The sequence below is a fragment of the Strigops habroptila genome, chromosome 6, assembly GCF_004027225.2.
Source record: "Strigops habroptila isolate Jane chromosome 6, bStrHab1.2.pri, whole genome shotgun sequence".
NCBI classification, from domain to species: domain Eukaryota; kingdom Metazoa; phylum Chordata; class Aves; order Psittaciformes; family Psittacidae; genus Strigops; species Strigops habroptila.
Genome location: NC_044282.2, coordinates 36,805,941 through 36,824,787, shown reverse-complemented (window position 1 = coordinate 36,824,787; position 18,847 = coordinate 36,805,941). Strand labels below are relative to the sequence as shown.

General features: G+C 38.5%; 1 protein-coding gene across 2 annotated transcripts in view; it reads left to right on the top strand.

The window, feature by feature from the left end:
* The window catches only part of PRIM2 (DNA primase subunit 2), a 120,879-nt gene that overhangs the window by 86,699 nt on the left and 15,333 nt on the right, over positions 1 to 18,847 (top strand). For both annotated transcript variants that reach the window (XM_030490552.1, XM_030490554.1), the window contains 2 exons: positions 14,546 to 14,672; positions 15,510 to 15,592. In XM_030490552.1, the coding sequence (XP_030346412.1) occupies positions 14,546 to 14,672; positions 15,510 to 15,592 (210 nt within the window). The remainder of the gene's footprint in view (positions 1 to 14,545; positions 14,673 to 15,509; positions 15,593 to 18,847) is intronic.

The window sequence follows — 18,847 nt, the reverse complement described above, 5'->3', positions numbered from 1 at the left end:
CAGGGCAGGTGGTGCATAATGTGCTATTGAATTCAGCTAGTTAACTTGGGTGGTATTTAAATTTAAAGGTAGAATATTCACTTGTAAAGGGATGCTCTCCCACCCCTAAAATTAATGATGCTTTTTAGTGTCAATTAATGGAGTTATTTGTATTTCCAAAATTAGCCATGTTCACACCCTCCCCACATACCCACCCTCCCCCAGTGGTAGATGCTGCATCAATTCCCTGTACCTTTTGGCAGGGGAGCAACCTGCAGCTTCACTTGGTACTGTTTTCTTTCAGTGTCCATTAGAATTTTGTTTTGCCTGGCACATCTGGAGCTGTGAGCACTAGAAGGAATAAACCCAAACCCCAAACCCTTACATTTTTACCCTTTTACTTGTAAGGATATATTTTGCTTTAAGACAATATTGCCTGACCTTTTAAACCCAAGGTCCTTACTGGCTTACCAGTAAAGCTAAGGATACTAAAGAGAAAGTGTCTTTGGGACATAATTATGTAGATTTAAGAGAATGATGTAGTTTTAATTATGCCCTGTAGCTAATGTAGATGCGTATTTAACTCAGTCATGCTTCTGTGTATTCCCCTCTGAAACTTTTTCTCAGTCCTTAAATTACTAATCAGCATCTCAGTGTATCTTAGTTGTCTAAGCTTACTGAATATTGATAAGAATGTGTTTCACTATTTGTCATTTTCTATTGTAACTTTTTTTTTTTAATATAACAGTATTTTTGTTACTGAAACTTTAGGTTTTTAAAAAAATGAAAAAATTGCTATTTTTTGTGTAATAAATTTGAAATATTAAAGCAGTATTTCTTATACGAAATGGAATTGGTATAAAACTATTGTTTTTCACCATATTTTTGTTTCATGGGTGTTATTCCTATAGATAACAACTGATGATGAAGTACTAGAAAACATAAAATAATTTAGGCTGTGACATACTTGGAGGTTATTTTGTAGGTGCATAAATACTCTAGGAATCACAGTAATAAGCGCTATGGTAAAAATGTGTGCTCTTTCACTCCAAACATAATCGTTTTTTCAGTTGCTACCAGATTTCTCAGTTGTGTTCTATGAAAACTGGAATTCTCCAGTCTTTGTTGTGAAGCCAAAGTTGTGGTGGCATTTTCCTATGATTATTCACTTTAAAGTACTTTAGTTTATTCAGCCCTTTTTTTAACCTGTATCTGCTCTTCCTTTTGATTCTCAGTTTTCATCGTCTGACTTATAAGGGAAAATTTTGGATGGTCTTTCAACCTGTGGCATGTCTTAGGGACATAATCTCTCTTCCAGGATATTAATTGCAGTGCTGGCATAATTATAGTGAAGTTTTTTAACTATACTAGCTACAAGAAAAGAAAGAAATGGGATCAGTTTCCATGGTTGTTAGATATTAAGCCCTGAAATTTGTACTTCGTAATCTGGTGTATGAGCAGGTTAGTGGTAAGGTTCTTGCACTGACAAGAATGAAAGCAATAAATATCTTTCCTGTATTGAAACTAATTTAGGTCAGAATTGTCTCCCTTATGACTTGTTTTATTCCTAGCAACATACGTTTTCTTTCCATACTGTAGTATCTTTTTAAATTTGTATGTACAAAAATGGATGGTAAAGCTAGACCTTTAATTTTCTAAGGTTCCTTTCATAGTCTTGAACCACCTGTCAGACTTGCAGTTTATTATTGCTGTAGGAAGACTGTGTACTTGCCAGCAGAGGTTCCTGTTTTATTAGATACCACAGCAACAACAAGTAAGTCCACGGCGTTTTAAGAAAAGTAGTAGATGATTTTGCCTATCCACTTGCCAAATTTCTAAGTTCAGCAAATGTGAAGTATCTGAGTGTCACCAAGTATGGTCTTTAGCAGGAAGGTCGAATACCTACTTAATTATACAGCTCTCTGTAGCCATCTGCTGAAACATACCTGCTATATGTTGCCACACACACCACCAGTAATGTATTTAAGCTCTTTGGCTGTTTACCCCAGGTTCTGAGTCAGGGGTTAACTGGTTTTGAGATGCAAATCTATTAATCTGTATCTTTTTCTTACTTTCCAAGACAAACTGAGTGACATAGCAGGTCTCTTCCAGTTGTGTTCCTGTGCTTTTTGAACAGAAAAGTTCTGATAGAATAGTTCATTTATCTTGATACAATAATTTGAAAGAATATTTTAAAATTATTTTATTAGATGTTAGATTTCCTGTAATCATATGAACTGACTTCCCAAACAAAACCCAGAATGCTGTATACTTTGCCTTCTCTGATAATGTCCATGTAATTGTTGTAACATCATATAGCCGTCATACTCCATCTGTCTATATTCAGCCAGTAAATTGTGGCTGTATTTCATATTCAGTCATCCAGAAAAGCAGCATGTTGTATCAAATGTGCACTCTGCTGATATACCGCATAGGCACGATGTAAATAAAAATGTATTTTTACTTTCAGAATTGATTTAACGTTCTGCTGCTGTCTTTGAAATCTATTGAATCTCATGAATAAAGACAGGACAGCACTTTTATATGTTATTTGGGCTATGCACAGTTTATGTTTCAGAAATTTAATATGTTGATTTAGGTTAGGTTGTGATTTTATATTGAAATGTACAATGCTATTTAGTTGTGAAACTGAATTCCACATAACATGGTGTGCTTTGAGCTTTTCCCGTTCCCTATGCCCCTTCTTAAGTCCACTCACACAAGGAGAAAAATGAAATGTCCCTCAAACAACTAGCAAAAGCTAGTGGTCTTTATGACAAGATCTGTTTTTAAATTCCCGTTCGGGTTTTATTTTTCCCTTTTTTTAAATTTATCTGCTTAATGGAGTTGGGTTTGGAGCATGAGGACTGGGGCACCACCAGTGAAACTCAGGAAATGTTTAGTTTTTTGGTTTTTTTTTTTGAAAACAAGAAAGATTGAGCTTTATTTAAGATTAATAACAGTATTTGGCTTCTTTCATGTATTTTCTTACCAGAATTATTTCCCTGTTTTTAAACCTTACAGCAGACACTAAAAAATGAGGTGTATGTTCCTTCTGAGACAATTCAGAGCAGTCTGGCACTAGAGCTTCTTTATTTTTCTGTTTGCATTTTCCGTGCAGTGAAGTCATCTTCTAATTCATAATGAATTAACAAAAGTAAAAAAAAAAAAAGAGGGGAGTGTGTATGTGGGGAGTTTTTTGTATTTTCAAACAAGCTTTCTTCTGTTGTTGAATTCAGAGAGACTCTTGTCATGCTTGCATTCTAGAGTTCAAATATATCTTGATTACAGTGCACTCTGTGTAAGATAGGATATTAAAGGGTCCTTATATGTAAGCAGTTCTCCTTATTATGACAGCAAGGGCCAATATGTGTTTTTCTGTTCTTCTGTTTCCTTTGATCATTATCTTAAAATGTCATTTTGTCTTTTATCAAACTGTGCTGTTTGGAGAGCTCTAATATCTAGTTTACAGTATGTTCAGAAAGGCTGACAAACATCAAATATCCATATACAGTTTTATGTTTTAATGCCTTGGTTTTTGTCATTCTGTTATGACTGCATCAAAAATGTTAAGTGTACATGTTTCAAGAGCAGACGTAAGGAGTACTTATCAGTTTGAGAAAACATATTAATTACTCAGCCTCCTTGTAGTTTCATTTTAAGAATTATGTGAATTTTTTTCCAATGATCAATTTATCCAGAAAATTAATTTTTTTTTTTTTTGATCTGCACTTACACGGGGGATTTGCTGGTATCTTGAGACATTACGTGATTGGAGACTTAATATCCTTGTGTACTGACACCAATCCTTGTCTAAGACATTTAACCACATCTCAGTAAAAGGCAAGTATTTTGCCACAACTGTATCACATTTTGATAACTGTCCCTTGGATTGGTTAAAGAGATATTCTCCAGCCCAAGTCACTGTATCTCTGAGTGATGCTGATGATCCTGCAAATCTGAGGCTTAAGGTAAAATTGAATTTCTTGGACTTTATCTCATTACTCATTTAAATGGCTAGGTTGGATCAGTCATAGAATTCTAATCAATGAGGTCTACTGTGCTGGTGGGCTGTCATAACCTGAGGGTTACAGCAATTTACCACTCAATCTCACAATTAGTGAAGACGTCCTGCCTTTAACACACCTTGCTTCTTACATGCCTTTTGTCATCTAGTGCTGAACTTGGCTTTAGGTGTCATTCTGATCAGTGTATAGATTGAGCAATAACAGTCTGTAAAGGATTCCTAATAACACTGCTACACTGCAGGGGTGCCTGCAGGGCGATGCAGTAATACATTAATGAAGTAATTCAATAATACCTAATCAGTCAAGATGGGGAGCTTGCTGAGGTAAACTCCTTATGCAAGGTACATGGTTTTAAAAGGGAAGAGCACTTCTGTGGTTTAAGGAGTACAAAAAGGCATGCAAAACCTTCCAGTCTCTGCTTCAAAGGTTCCATGTTTAGGGAATGCTGCATAGTTCAACCAGCAATTTGATGAGCACATGATCAGAGGAGCGCCATGAGGATGATAAGGGGGCTCAAGCACCTCTCATATAAAGACAGGCTGGGAAAGTTGGGGCTGTTCAGCCTGGAGAAGAGGAGGCTGCGTGGAGATCTCATAGCAGCCTTCCAGTATCTGAAGGGCGCCTACAAGGATGCTGGGGAGGGACTCTTCCTTAGGGACTGTAGTGGTAGGACAAGAGGTGACGGCTTCAAACTTAAACAGGGGAAGTTTGGATTAGATATAAGGAAGAAGTTCTTTGCAGTGAGGGTGGTGAGGCACTTGCCCAAGGAAGTTATGAATGCTCCATCCCTGGCAGCGTTCAAGGCCAGGTTGAACGGAGTCTTGGGCAACATGGTCTAGTGTGAGGCATCCCTGCCCATGGCAGGTGGGTTGGAACTAGATGATCTTAAGGTCCTTTCTAACCCTAACTATTCTATGATTCTGTGACGTCTTCCACTGTGTCAGGAGATTGTTGCTCTTTGGAAACAATGCATAGCAGAGAACTTCCAACTGTTGTGGTAAACTTGCTCAGATCTTTTGACTCTGGCAGATGTACTAAGTAGAACTGGAATATGGGATAATGAGCCAGACTTCCTTGGATTAATTCCAGTATACCGTCTTTGAAATCGGGAACACCATAGCAGGTGAATTTTAGCCCATGCCAGCAGAAGCCCTTTTCAAGAACAGATCAATATGCACTGTTCCTTTGGACTCATTTCTGGTGCTGTGGTTGAACATGTGTCTGTTGTTTTAATGCCAAGAGTCATGTTCAAAATGAGGCAGGTGCTGCTAATTTTGATTGGCTGGAATGGCCGAGACAATTTTTCCTCAGACCTCCTCTCATTTGTGAGTTTCTCTTCTGCTATTCCAGTGACCTGGAAGTCATAGCTGGCTAAATTTCCAGTTTGTAGTATGGCTGCTTGGATAGCTTTGTTTTCTGGTATGCTCTTTCTCCTTCCTTATCAGGAAAATTGTTATTACTAGAATGCAGGAGCCTGTTATGCCAGACTTTTGAGTTAAGTGACAACAGTTGCACGTGATAACACATTGTGGTATTTTATCTGGGGTATGAGCTGGAGCTGAGAGTAGTGGCTCTCCTAAGTCTCTTCCAGTGTCCAGTTGGCTGCCACTTCGGCATATTGCATTCTGGTCTTCTGAATGCCTATGCTCATCCACAGCTTTAAGATGTTGTGACAGGCTAGTGAGACTAAACCCTGTCTCACTGTGCAGTCTAAAACCTCATGTCCCAGTCCTGTGTTTTATTGCTGGTTGGTTTTATAATCAGAGTCCAGTTTGATACATTTCAGGATTCTTCACATAGTCTGATGTGGTGTATGAACGCATGGACTCAGAACATTTTCATGCAGAGAATCACTTTATTGCCTATAGCTCTAGCTTTTATACCATTCTAGCAAAAGATATTTTTAGCCTATTGCTCTACCTTTTATACCAAGCTAGTTTTAGCACATCATGTTTAGTTCCTGATTTACGGTTTTGTTTTTTCCAACATTCTTCGTCATTTCACAAACAGTCCCAAAATAACCAGTTCCTTTCTGTTCTCCTACTCCTGTCCACCTGGGTTGCTCTGCTTAATCACACAGTGTACTTTGCTGCTTCTTTAACTCTTTCTTCTCCAGCCAAGCAGTTACTTCTCTTTGGCAATAATCAAATAGTTTCCATCCTCTCCTACAGTCTGACATCAGTTTTCTTTCTTATTTCTTCCCTGTATATTTAGGTTTTTATTGTACATGCTACTCTAGGTTGTGGTATATGTTACAGTATTACAGAACATGAGCTGCATGAGACTGTAAACGTATTATATGTTCAAATAAAACTGTAGAACATCATTTGAGAGCACTCTTGTTCAGAGTATTGATGGAGCTTGGAAAAGCAGTGGGGATTTAGTTTTTGGGCTTAGTTTTGGGTCCCTGGCCAGTCTTCATCCATCTTCTCTGGAAACCTGTAATATGTGCTGCAGTAGTAAATGTGTAAGTATGGATTTCTCCTAGTTCTGATACAGAGGTTCTTTTTTCCTTGGTATACATGTTCTTTACACTGGGATCCTAAGCTGCCATTATGATCAATAGACATCTAGCCTACACAGTCAATAGTGTCTAGAGAATGATTTATTTAATTAGCCTCTAGGTGCCTATGTTAGGGTAAATTGAATTGCTCCCCAGGCTTCTTGGATTGCATTGACCTGCATTGACAATAGTGGGAGATGTTTGAATTTAGATGTCTGGAGTTGAATCTTGTTCGTATAGACACACACAGTTCGTTACTGTTGTATTTCGGTTTAATTTTCAGTTGTTTTATTGTACCACATTGCAAATTTCTGTCTACTTTGCAATCTGTTTACACTCTTACATCTCTTTCAGTGATAATGCTTTCTGTGTTCTTCTTTGCCATTGAATTTTTTGGGTCTTCTATTCTCTCTCTGCAACTTCTGATGAAACGAATAGCCCCATTAATTTACTGCTTACCTGAAAAGATACACTACACTTCCAGGTTACATCATTTGACTTCTCTGGATATTGAAATGTGAGAAACGCTGATTGAAAAACATCAGCATAAAAATCTGAACGGCACTGGTGTACTTGTAATTGATGGAGTGCTAGAAATGCAGCGTGGGTTTTTTTCCTAATTGAATGAGATTCCTTGGTTGAGAAATTGATTATTTTTTTATTTTTTTTTTTAAATATCAAACTTTCTAAATGAGTATGTTACAGAGTAAATGTTTAGTAAAGGATTCAGGATTGTTCTCTGATATTAGAAAGAGTTTTCTTAAGAGCTCCTTAAAACTGTAGAGAATGGTCTGCATAAATCTGTTTAAAAGAACAGTAAACTGGTTTATTGAGTGTTCATTTGTTATTTGAAGGAAAGTACCAATATATTTTTATAGATACTTAAGAAAAGCGTGGTATCTTTGATGGTGCTGTCAAATATTGCCATTTTAATGCAGCTGTTTTAATTCTTGTCTAAAATAAGATTTACTATTGTCTTCTATTATAAACAAAGCAACAGAAGTTCTCATCACCTGTTCAGTGTTAATTACCATCTAAAATACTCATTTTCTTGCTATAATTTCCAGTTTCCTTATAATTCTTAATTATAATTCATAAACATGACTATTTCTTTGTGTAGTTGTTTTATTTGAAATTACAAATACTTGCATCTCTCTGTTCAGCAACACTCTGAACTGCCAGCATGAAACTTTCAATATTTTCAATAAGATTGTGTATTAACTTGTTAGTGGAATTCTGATATGGGTGAAATAAGTTATCTACAAACTGATTTTTGTTTTAAAAGGGCTGTTCTTTCTTTCTCTCACTTTTTACTTTTTTTTTTTTTTTTTTGGTATTTTTACAGAAAATTTTGCTAATAGGTTAAGCAAATATTTAGGAAAAATAATGATTCTTGGGAGTATCAAAACAGTGATATTCCTAGATACATAGCATTTTCATTGTTTGCTACATTTGTGATTTTTTTAAAATAGTAACAATATCAGAGAAAATTACTAGTATAATTAGTGGAGTACTATGTGAAATGACTTAAGCATTGTAATCCCGTAAAGAATTAGGAGATTGGTGCAGTGTAATATGGAAAGGATTTATTTTTTTCAGATATGTCTTTTTATCAAAGAAAAATGCTCTGTATAGGTGATATTATTCCAAGAGTGTAGGATATTATGCTAAGGGAATCAGACCTGTAAAAATAACCTTTAAACAAAGACTGCTGTATAATTCTGTAATCACAAAGACATTTCAGTTTTCCAAAAGTAGAAATGAATCACGTATTACAATAAAAATCACTTAGTTTTTTTTTCTCTTTCTGCTCTTACTGGTGAGCGTTAAAATGAAGTCACAATTTTATGTGCACTTAGTTGTTGTTTAAAGTAGTTTTTGTAGTAGCATTAACCTTTATGACCCCCTTTCAAACCTGAATTGAAATGTCTCTGACCATATGTTTTGAAATGCATCTTCTGTATCTGAGGGTTTTGGGTTTGGTTTTTTTTTTTTTCAATAAAATGTACATGAAACATCAACAGACAAAAAAAAAAAAATTGATAACTTAGATCCAGAAAGAAATACTGCAGTGTCTTGAAGTGGCTAATAAAATTGTCCATAGATGACCAAGTGTGTGCCTAAGAAAAACTGTGTTTTTATAGGAGATGGCTTTAAGATCATAGAGTCATAGAATGGTTTGGGTTGGAAGGGACCTGAAAGATCATCTAGTTCCAACCTTCCTGCCATGGGCAGGGACACCTTCCACTAGACCAGGTTGCTTGGTGTGTTGTGCTATTAATTTGATGCAGTGTCTTAAGGCAGAAGACATCCTGCTGTAGTTCATTTTATGCTTCTGCTTCAAGGTCTTCGTCCATGCAAATACATGGAGAAACAGTGTACATGAATTGTATCTTGGGCTGAGTTATATTAAGGCAACTTAAGCTATTTTAAATAACAGGCTACATTATTGTATTTTTACATACCTGGTCCGGGGTAGCCCCAAAAATAGCTCATTAGCAGCACACCTGACACTCATGTAGATAGTATATGAGGAGTTTGATGAAAACTTTTCTGATTTCCTTGTGGTAGATGAAGTCATCTCCAGGGCAAAGCAGTTCTTGCCTCATGTGGCTTGGAAAACCTGAAATCGGAGGGGAAGAAGCTTTTTGTACTCAGTGTGAATTGGTCTGTAATCACCACCACACAATGTATTGGAATTTTCCAACTCAGTTTTAGCTGATGTCTCTGGTCTGTGCCTTTAAGGTAGAAATCGTGCTACAGGTTGAGAATTTAGGATAAATTGAAACTTCTTGTTGGCAAATAGAGAAGCATTTATTTGTGCTCCTAAATGACAGCTGTGCTTGGGAAAAGATAATCTGAAGTTGAGGTGATTTTAGTAGTGAGCTTAAAAAAGAAAGTTGCTTGGAAAAAGATTTGCCAGATAAGCAGTGTCAACAATAATGGTTTGAGCAACTGCCTAGGAAATGGATGAAAAAGGGAACAAATTACTTCAGAAGATATACAAGTGTGTGCGATGAATTTATGAATTGAAAGCTGTTATTCATACAAGCTCAACAATTTTAGACAGGAAATTACCCTATGACTGTTTAAAAAGAAGGTGTTAAACCATTACTACTTTGAATTTCGCAGAGTTGGCACTAATCTGGTGGTCAGCCAAGAAGCTAGACAAAATTACTGCTGTCATTTTACTTAGTTGACAGACTTTAAATAAATAAATCTCCCAGTACTGTAAGGAATAGATGCATAATAATTTGCACAAGTATATAAAAGTACTTAAACTGAAACGTGAAAAGTTTTGCGGAAGTGTGAACCTAAGCATACAGGACTTGGAAGACCTGTCAGCAAATTATTTTCCACCCTAACATGCCTGCTGAATGTCAGAATTGATAACAAAATTTATGGAGGACCTAGTTCTGTTTCCAGATACTAATCTGCAGATATGACAATAAAGTAAAATAAGGAAAGTAGCTCTCAGTCATGGCATACTTATTCCGCAGTGGCTGGAATGCCTTGGGAATGTTGTTTGTTATTGTTCTCTTTTGAAAGTGTATTCAATTGTGTCAAATTGATAATTACAAGGCACGCATGACCCATCCTTCCCTGCTTCATTTGGTAAAAGCTTTTCTTCAAAGGAGAGCATATACCTGCCAAATGGTCCATTTGATGCACATCCTCATTCCATATCCAAAGATCTTCTGTGCATTTATATGATCAGAATTTATTGAAAATAGCATTTCCTTAAATTCCTATCTGGAACGTAGAAATCTGGCATCAAGCTATACCAGTTGCAAATTTATAGTTTATACTTTTTTTTAATGCACTCTTTTTTATACCTTACATATTAATTTATAACTTGGATGTCTTCTAGTTAAAGTTGTATAACACAGTATGTTAAACAGATACAAGGAAAATTAATTGGCGTTAGTCTGATACTCGTGAATATACTGAGTAAAAGCAAAATATAAGTTCCTTGCTACAGCACACTCATCTCTATCCAGTGAACTGTCCCCCAGCCTTCTTGATTCTGGCTTTGCACTACTGATTTAGTCCCACTAAATAGTGCTAAGAGCTTAGTTTCTTTATAGGGAGAAGTCTTAGAAAGCCTTGGTGTCACCTGTTCCAGGATACCCAGGATCATCATTAGCACATTAAGTACCATACACTGGACACCTCAGCTCATTACAACACTGACGCACAGCAACTCAAAACTATCCACTTGTCATCAGCAGTGCATTTCAGACTGGGCATCATGTGCGTTTTACAGCCATGCCTGGAGGAAAGAGAAGTCCTCAAAATACTTCATATCTTCAGGGATCAAGTGAAAGCTCTGACGGTTGACTTGCAGTCTTTTAAAACAAAATTTCACACTGCTGCTAATCCCAGGATTTGCACATTCCAACATCGGTGACACATGTTGATAGAGATGTTGTTAAAGGGTTCTCTTTGCCTCAGCTTCTTGGCTTTGGTGTGAACTAGTTGATTGCTTTAACAAGACATATTTCATGATCCTTTTCTCCCCCACCAAAGCCGTGGCCCATCCACCCTGCACAGAAATTACAGATGCCTTGCAGCTTTTAGAAAACTCAGAGGGCTAGACAGAAGCAAAATAACTGAGATAGTTGAGATGTGGGCCATACAGTTAAGAAGTTGCAGAGAGTAAAGCTCTCAAGTTTTACCAGCAGTAGATACTCAATAGTATAATGATGTTGCTTTAACACTGCTGGTTTATTGTAGCTGCCAGTGAGTTTTTATTGATATTAAGCACAGATTATGGTGGGATGTAAATGCATTGCCAGCTTTTCTATGATAATAGAATGATTTTTTTGCTTTTGTATTCGTTTTTTTTTGTCTCAGTGGAAACTGTCACACAGAGTATATGGGAAATGTACAGACTCCTGCAGCATCATTATTTTTGAGCAAGTTCATATCAGGCTTCAATAAAACCCTCAAAAGTTCTTTTAGGGCAAAAAAGTGACTTTTCAAATAACTTAATATGAGTTTTGACCTTTTAGAGTGTTTTGCCATAATAACCTTATAGTAGATTGCAGTTAGAATATACCGAAATAGTAGTTTTATAGGTTTTTAAACTGTTTTTCTGAAATAGTTTCAAACAAAGCAATTTATCAAGCAGTTAGAATGGCCCTGCAAACACCTACATGCATGATGTGTGCTGTGCATAATTTGCTTATTTTGGTCAAGGAGCTGTGAAAATCCTACCCTTCAGTTTGGGGTGTTAGAATAAACAGGAAGGGACAGTTCCTTACCTCTGCCTTCTTGTTTCTGCATATTTCCAACATGTCTAATTATACCTTGGTGCTTTGGCTGGCAAAAGGGATTGCTTCTGAGGGGGATTTTTCTCTGTTCACGTCCTAAAGTAATGGTGTTAGGAAAGAATAAGTCTAATCATTGAGTTCCTCCCCCAATGTACAGAAAGGGCTGTGCCACAGGATGTGTTTTCTGAAATGAAATGCCACAATTCATGGTTTCTTTCCACTGAGGATGACCACACAGCCTGTTGGATATTGGCCCTGCTAAAATCTTGTTTCCTTGATCAATATTAAGAAATGCTGAATCACAAGAATAAGAGAGCTGTTATTAAAGCACGTAACTGTGCATGTGCTAACTTGCACCATATAGCTATGGTACTCTCTGCCACTGTGAAAACTCTTGAGATCCAAACAGGATTACAAGAAAGCAATGAGAAAATATCCAACCCATCCCAAGGCTGTGTTGTGTTATTATGTAGCTGTTGTTTCTATTTACTGCAAGAGCTGCTTCTCAGCATAAAATAATGAGTTAGGTACTAAAAGTAATTTCTGTGGGTGTTAAGGCAAGTGATGTGAAAAGCACAGCTCAAGATTTTGGTATACAGAAATGTTAAAGAGGGGTGTTAATTTTCCAGTAAACTAAGCAGTGCATCCTGAAGCACTCAAGATTTGCTTTTCCCTTACAGAAAAATAATTTAGCTGCTTGCTCAAACATCCTTTGTTAAGCAAATGAAATATGCTTTCATTCATCTTTAGCAAACAATGAGCTAAAGAGCTTCTGGATGGAAGAATAGGTGGCTGTGGGATGGTAGACTCCATCTTTAGTTAGCAGGTTCAGTCAGAGGTTGGGAATTAAACTACACACATCTTTGTATTTGATGTTTTCCATTTTTCAAGAGTAAATATACCATTTGCAGCTCCTGCAGGACCTGCTGCTTGCCCTGCTAAGGGGAGAGTACCTGTTCCTCTGTAACTTCCAGAGTACTTGCACACACCTACAGATCATGATACAGTCTTACTCTTCTTTCTAATGAAGAGTTGGTAAGCCCAACTCTGTTGATAGCAAAAATGGTGTTCATTTACTATTCCTCCAAACAGTTTTTTTCTCTCCTAAGCCAGAATGTTGACTAGATAGGAATATTCCTACATGCTGGATCCTGGCTGTGGCTATGCTGGCAAACACAATGCTATGTATTTTCTGTTTCTCTTTTCAGTGTTTATTCAGAGGTTTGGATGTCTTGAACCTTACTTGGAATGAGTGTTGAATGTTACTCTTCTTTATATATTTGCTTTGATTGTGACTAGCATCTTGACAGAGAAGTGTTTTTTTTTTACCTTTTGAACCAGGTGCAGTTTAGGATTTTATTCTCAAAGGTGTATATTTTTATACACGTTCATTATGTATTTGCATGTTATGTTATAGATTTTCAATTACTTATATTTTTCAGAAACATTAAAGTTTTATAGGAAGAAGAATACACTAATTTTTCTACTTTATTTTAGGCGTATTCTAGCAGGTCAAGGTATTTCATAGGTATATGAATATACTGAATTACTATTTGGAAGGCCACAGGCCAAACAGGGAACTACTTTTATACGTAAAAATGAGTATCCTTGAAGTGGTAGTGCTACCAGTTGTATGCTTGAATGATTTTTCTCAGTATATTATGTTGTCTTATATTAGTGAAATACCAGAGTACAGAATTATTTTAAAGTGGCTTTGGAGAAGAAAATTCTTCTGGGAGTTGTTTATATTCAGACACAGAACTCTGTGTGAGGTTAATGCTAAAATTTCAAATTGAGCAAGAGCACAGTTTTTTCTTTCATGTATTGTCATAGCTTTTTTGAGGAGAAGAGTCTGAGGATGTGTAATTCTAAATATGATGCTTCATTATCTTATCCCATTTGGGGTTTTGTTTTGTTTTGGGTTTTTTTTAGGACTAGCAGTATAGTATTTGAACAAATGGTTCTTGATGTCTTACAGTAACTAATGTACTTATAGTAACTTATAGTAACTAACTTAATGGAATCAGTATGTTAGATTACCTGATTCTACTGCAGATTTCTGTCACCTATTGCCACATATAAAAGAACATGAACTCATATCATTGCATGTTCTCCACAGGACTTATCTAAAATGATATATTGATAGCACTGTACTCAGCTGCCAAAATAAATGTTTGTTTACATCTGTATTACTTTAGAGGATTTCATTTTATTGGAGGAGCTGGTAATCTATCAGTAGACAAAAGAGATTTGCTAAAATCTCTCTCTTTTGTACAAGTGAAGTATACTCCATTTTAGAATATAATGAATTGAACTTCAGTGTTGAAACAAAGTATAGATGAAGCATTATGCTTTGGGAGAATAAGAAAATGAACTTGAGTAAAGAAATCTGTATTTCTGGTGTTTGCCCTGATAAAGCAATCGATTTATGAAAAATTTTAAATTACTGTGTTTTCTCCGCTTACTAGCATCATAGGGTTCAAAATTGTGATCTTCAAATTATCTTATCTTTGAAGTGATTACTGCATCAGCTGAAAAAACCTTAGATCACTTCTCATGATCACTTCTTGTGACGCATCTGTAAAACATATATGTGCATATCATGTAGCGCAAATATCAAAGCTAGCAGCAAGTAACTAGGTTTTGATATTTTTAGTTTGAATATGTTTGTAAGATTTATTTTGTTATCCAGTATTTCTATTTGCAGAGCAGATAGAATCACTGGCACAACATGTAAGAATTCTTTTGCTTTTATTTAGTTTGACAAAGGATACGCTTACAGCATTCGCCACAGCTATGGGAAAGAAGGAAAGAGAACTGATTATACCCCATATAGCTGCATGAAGATTATCATGTCCAATCCACCAAGTCAAGGGGATTATCATGGTGAGTTCCTTGGGGAGAGAGGGGGAGTTTAAAACCAGCATAAAGCCTTGGTTAGAGAGTTACTCGCTTCTGTGGTCTCTTAAATTATGTATTTAACTTCAAGGCCGCAGTGGTCTTGCACTGTTCTCTTTAGATCACACTGCATAGCTTTTTTCCTGTTTTTCTGGACATTGTGTCATGTCGTGCAAGGGACTTTAAGTGTACAGATGCTTTAAAAAGTGAACAGTTAGAGGTGTCTTGAGATTAATTAAATTGTGCAGAAATTCTGAATTTCACTAGGGTACTTTAAAATACTATTCCTCTACGTGACTGAACATGGAAGACCCACAATGGTTTCACCGTTGTTATTCTAGTACTAAGTTGTTCACTTAGTTATATCTCAAAACTAATTCTGGGACAAAACCCCCCTCACTCTTAAAAGGTGGTGGAACTTTCTAAGGTATTTTTGAAGTAATATTTTTACAAAGGACTGTGCTTTAAAGACTGGTTGGCTCTCATTGCTTGTCTTTTACTATTTCTTTTTTTTCACAGCTATTAAATGTACCAGTGCTATCATTGTTAGTACAAAACTAACTAAAATTCTTTTCCTGTCAGTGAATGAGAATTGTGGCATGTTACGTTGGGATATTTTATGTAACTCTTGGGCCTGTGGTGCCTTGATAACTGTGCAGTGGAGTGATTATTAAAAAAAGTAAGCAATTGTACACATGGACAATTAACTTTATTAATAAGCTGTTAGACAATTAGGGACAGCTTAGCTGGTCTCTTGAGTGCCTTACTCCACTAACTCCTGGGTAAACAGCCTTGTTTATGAGGTTACTTGTTTTTTACTATCAGGGTGCCCATTCCGCCACAGTGATCCTGAGCTGTTGAAGCAGAAGCTGCAGTCATACAAGATCCCTCCCAGTGGTATAACTCAGGTAAGGCATATTTTGGTTGGCACTTTCGTTAACATTAATAAGGCACTGCCTTTCAGTTCTTACTTTCTGTTTGTGTAGGAATGCTATATGCAGTTTGTCAGTATGTATTGTGAAGTATCTCTTCTTATAAAAGGTTTAAACCAGAATCGTGGCTTTCTGGCTCTAGTGCTCCCACTGATGTGTTGATTATTGTCAGTCTTTTATTGTTTAATATTGTTTAATTATGAGTTGGTTTATTACTATAGTGGATACAATTCAGAATTTTGTTTCACTTTGTTTTACTGCACTATGATTAAAAAAAAGTTTAAATGAATCTGTCAATATTTAGAGAATTTATTTTTATTCTTGCAGTGACTTGTGGAAGACTCTACTCTGTATTCAGTAGACATAAGCAATTGTTTTCTGTCATAAACTTTTTTTTTCATCGATTCTCCAGGACAAAGGGGAGGACCTTAAAAAAGCTAGGCGCATTTGGCAGGTTAATAAATGGTTAGAATGGTGGTGCCGTAGTCAGGGGTTTGGCTATTTAGAACATGGGGCTCCATTTGGGAGGCCAGGTCTACTGGAGACTGGTGGAGCTGGTCTGACAAAGAAGGGGAAGAACTGTTTTGGTAGGAGGCTTGCCAGGCTGGTCAAGATGTGTTGGGGGAGGAGGGCGTTGATCCATCCCAACACTCCTGGTCAGTTGCCAGCACCTGTAATAAGTGCTTGGAGCGATGTAGAGATGTTTCAGCTGCCCCAGCCATTGAGTCGGCTGCATTTGGAGCTTGGCTAAGGTGCCTCTATACAAACGCCCGTAGTATGGGGAACAAGCAAGAGGAATTAGAGATGTGTGCAAGGCTACAGGGATATGATGTCATTAGTATCACAAAAACATGGTGGGATGGCTCCTTTGACTGGAGTGTCGGAATGGAAGGTTACAGGCTGTTTAGAAAAGACAGGCCAGGCAGACAGGGAGGGGGTGTTGCTATCTATGTCAGTGATAGGCTGGAGAGTACGGAACTCTGTCTGGGGACGGGTGATGAGGTAACAGAGTGTTTGTGGGTCAGGATCAAAGGGAAAACAGCAATGGGGGACATTACAGTGAGGATCTGTTACAGGCTGCCTGATCAAGAGGATTCTGTGGATGAAGCGCTCTACAGACGGATAGGAGCAGCCTCACGCTCACAGGCCCTGGTCCTCATGGGGGACTTCAACCATCCTGACATCTGTTGGAGGGACGGTACAGCCCAGCAGAAACAATCCAGGAGGTTCCTCGATTGTGTGGAAGACAACTTCCTCTTTCAAGCAATAGAGGAGCCGACAAGGAGAGGTGCCATGCTTGACCTCGTGCTCACTAACAGGGAGGGACTGGTTGGAAATGTGATGCTCCAGGGCAGCCTTGGCTCTAGTGATCACGAGATGGTTGAGTTTGAGATCCTCAGGACAGTGAGAAGAGCATGCAGCAAGCTCACTGCCCTGGACTTCAAGAAAGCAGACTTTGGCCTCTTCAGGAACCTCTTTAGTAAGGTTTCATGGGATACAGTCCTAGAGGGCAGGGGGACCCAAGACTGATGGTCGATAGTCAAGGATCACCTGCTACGTGCTTAGGAATGTTGCATCCCAACTAGAAGAAAATGCAGCAGGAGGGCCAGGAGACCTCCATGGATGGATAAGGAGCTGCTGAGGAAACTTAGAGGGGAAAAAAGAAGCTTATAGAAGGTGGAAGCGAGGACAGGCAGCCTGGGAAGAATATAGGAGCATTGCCCGGGAAGCTAGGGACCAGGTTAGGAAAGCTAACGCCCAGCTACAATTAAGTTTGGCAAGGGATGTGAAAGATAACAGGAAAGGATTCTGTAGATACGTAGCAAATAAAAGACAGACTAAGGACAATGTGGGCCCTCTCTAGAAGCTATCGAGAGAACTGGCTACCATGGATTTGGAGAAGGCTGAGGTTCTTAATGACTTCTTTGCCTCAGTCTTCACCAGCAAATGCTCTGACCACACCACAAAAGTCTTGGAAAGCAAATGCAGGGACTGTGAGATTGAAGACCTTAGGCCCACTGTGGGAGAGGATCAGGTTCGAGACCATCTTAAGAACCTGAACGTGCACAAGTCCATGGGACCTGATGAAATCCATCCGTGGGTCCTGAAGGAGCTGGGAAATGAAGTTGCTAAGCCACTGTCCATCATATCTGAAAAATCCTGGCAGTCAGGTGAAGTTCCCGATGACTGGAAGAAGGATAATATAACCTCCATTTTCAAGAAGGGGAAGGCGGAAGACCCAGGGAATTACAGACCAGTCAGCCTCACCTCTGTGCCTGGTAAAATCTTGGAACAGTTTCTCCTGGAAAGCGTACTGAGGCACATGAAAAACAATGAGGTGGTTGGTGACAGCCAACATGGCTTCACTAAGGGGAAATCCTGCCTGACCAATTTGGTGGTCTTCTATGATGGAGCCACGGAAGTGATGGACAGGGGCAGAGCACTTGACGTCATCTACCTGGACTTGTGCAAAGCGTTCGACACTGTCCAGCACGACATCCTTGTCTCTAAATTGGAGAGACAACAATTTGATAGATGGACCACTCGGTGGATCAAAAACTGGCTCGATGGCCGCACACAGAGAGTTGTGGTAAATGGCTCGATGTCCAGTTGGGAACCTGTAACGAGTGGTGTCCCTCAGGGATCGGTGTTGGGACCAGTCCTGTTCAACATCTTTGCCGGCGACATGGACAGTGGGATTGAGTGCGCCCTCAGCAAGTTTGCTGGTGACACCAAGCTGTGTGGTTCGGTTGATACGCTGGAGGGAAGGGATGCCATCCAGAGGGACCTTGACACGCTTGTGAGGTGTGCCAATGCCAACCTCATGAAGTTCAACCGAGCCAAGTGCAAGGTCCTACACCTGGGTCGGGGCAATCCCAGGCACTGCTACAGGTTGGGTGGAGAAGAGATTCAGAGCAGCCCTGCAGAGAAGGACTTGGGGGTGTTGGTTGACGAGAAGCTTAACATGAGCCAGCAGTGTGCGCTTGCAGCCCAGAAAGCCAACCGTATCCTGGGCTGCATCAAAAGAAGCGTGACCAGCAGGTCAAAGGAGGTGATCCTGCCCCTCTACTCTGCTCTCGTGAGACCTCACTTGGAGTATTGTGTACAGTTCTGGTGTCCTCAATATAAAAAGGACATGGAGCTGTTGGAGCAAGTCAGAGGAGGGCCACGAGGATGATAAGAGGGCTGGAGCACCTCCTGTATGAAGACAGGCTGAGTGATTTGGGGCCG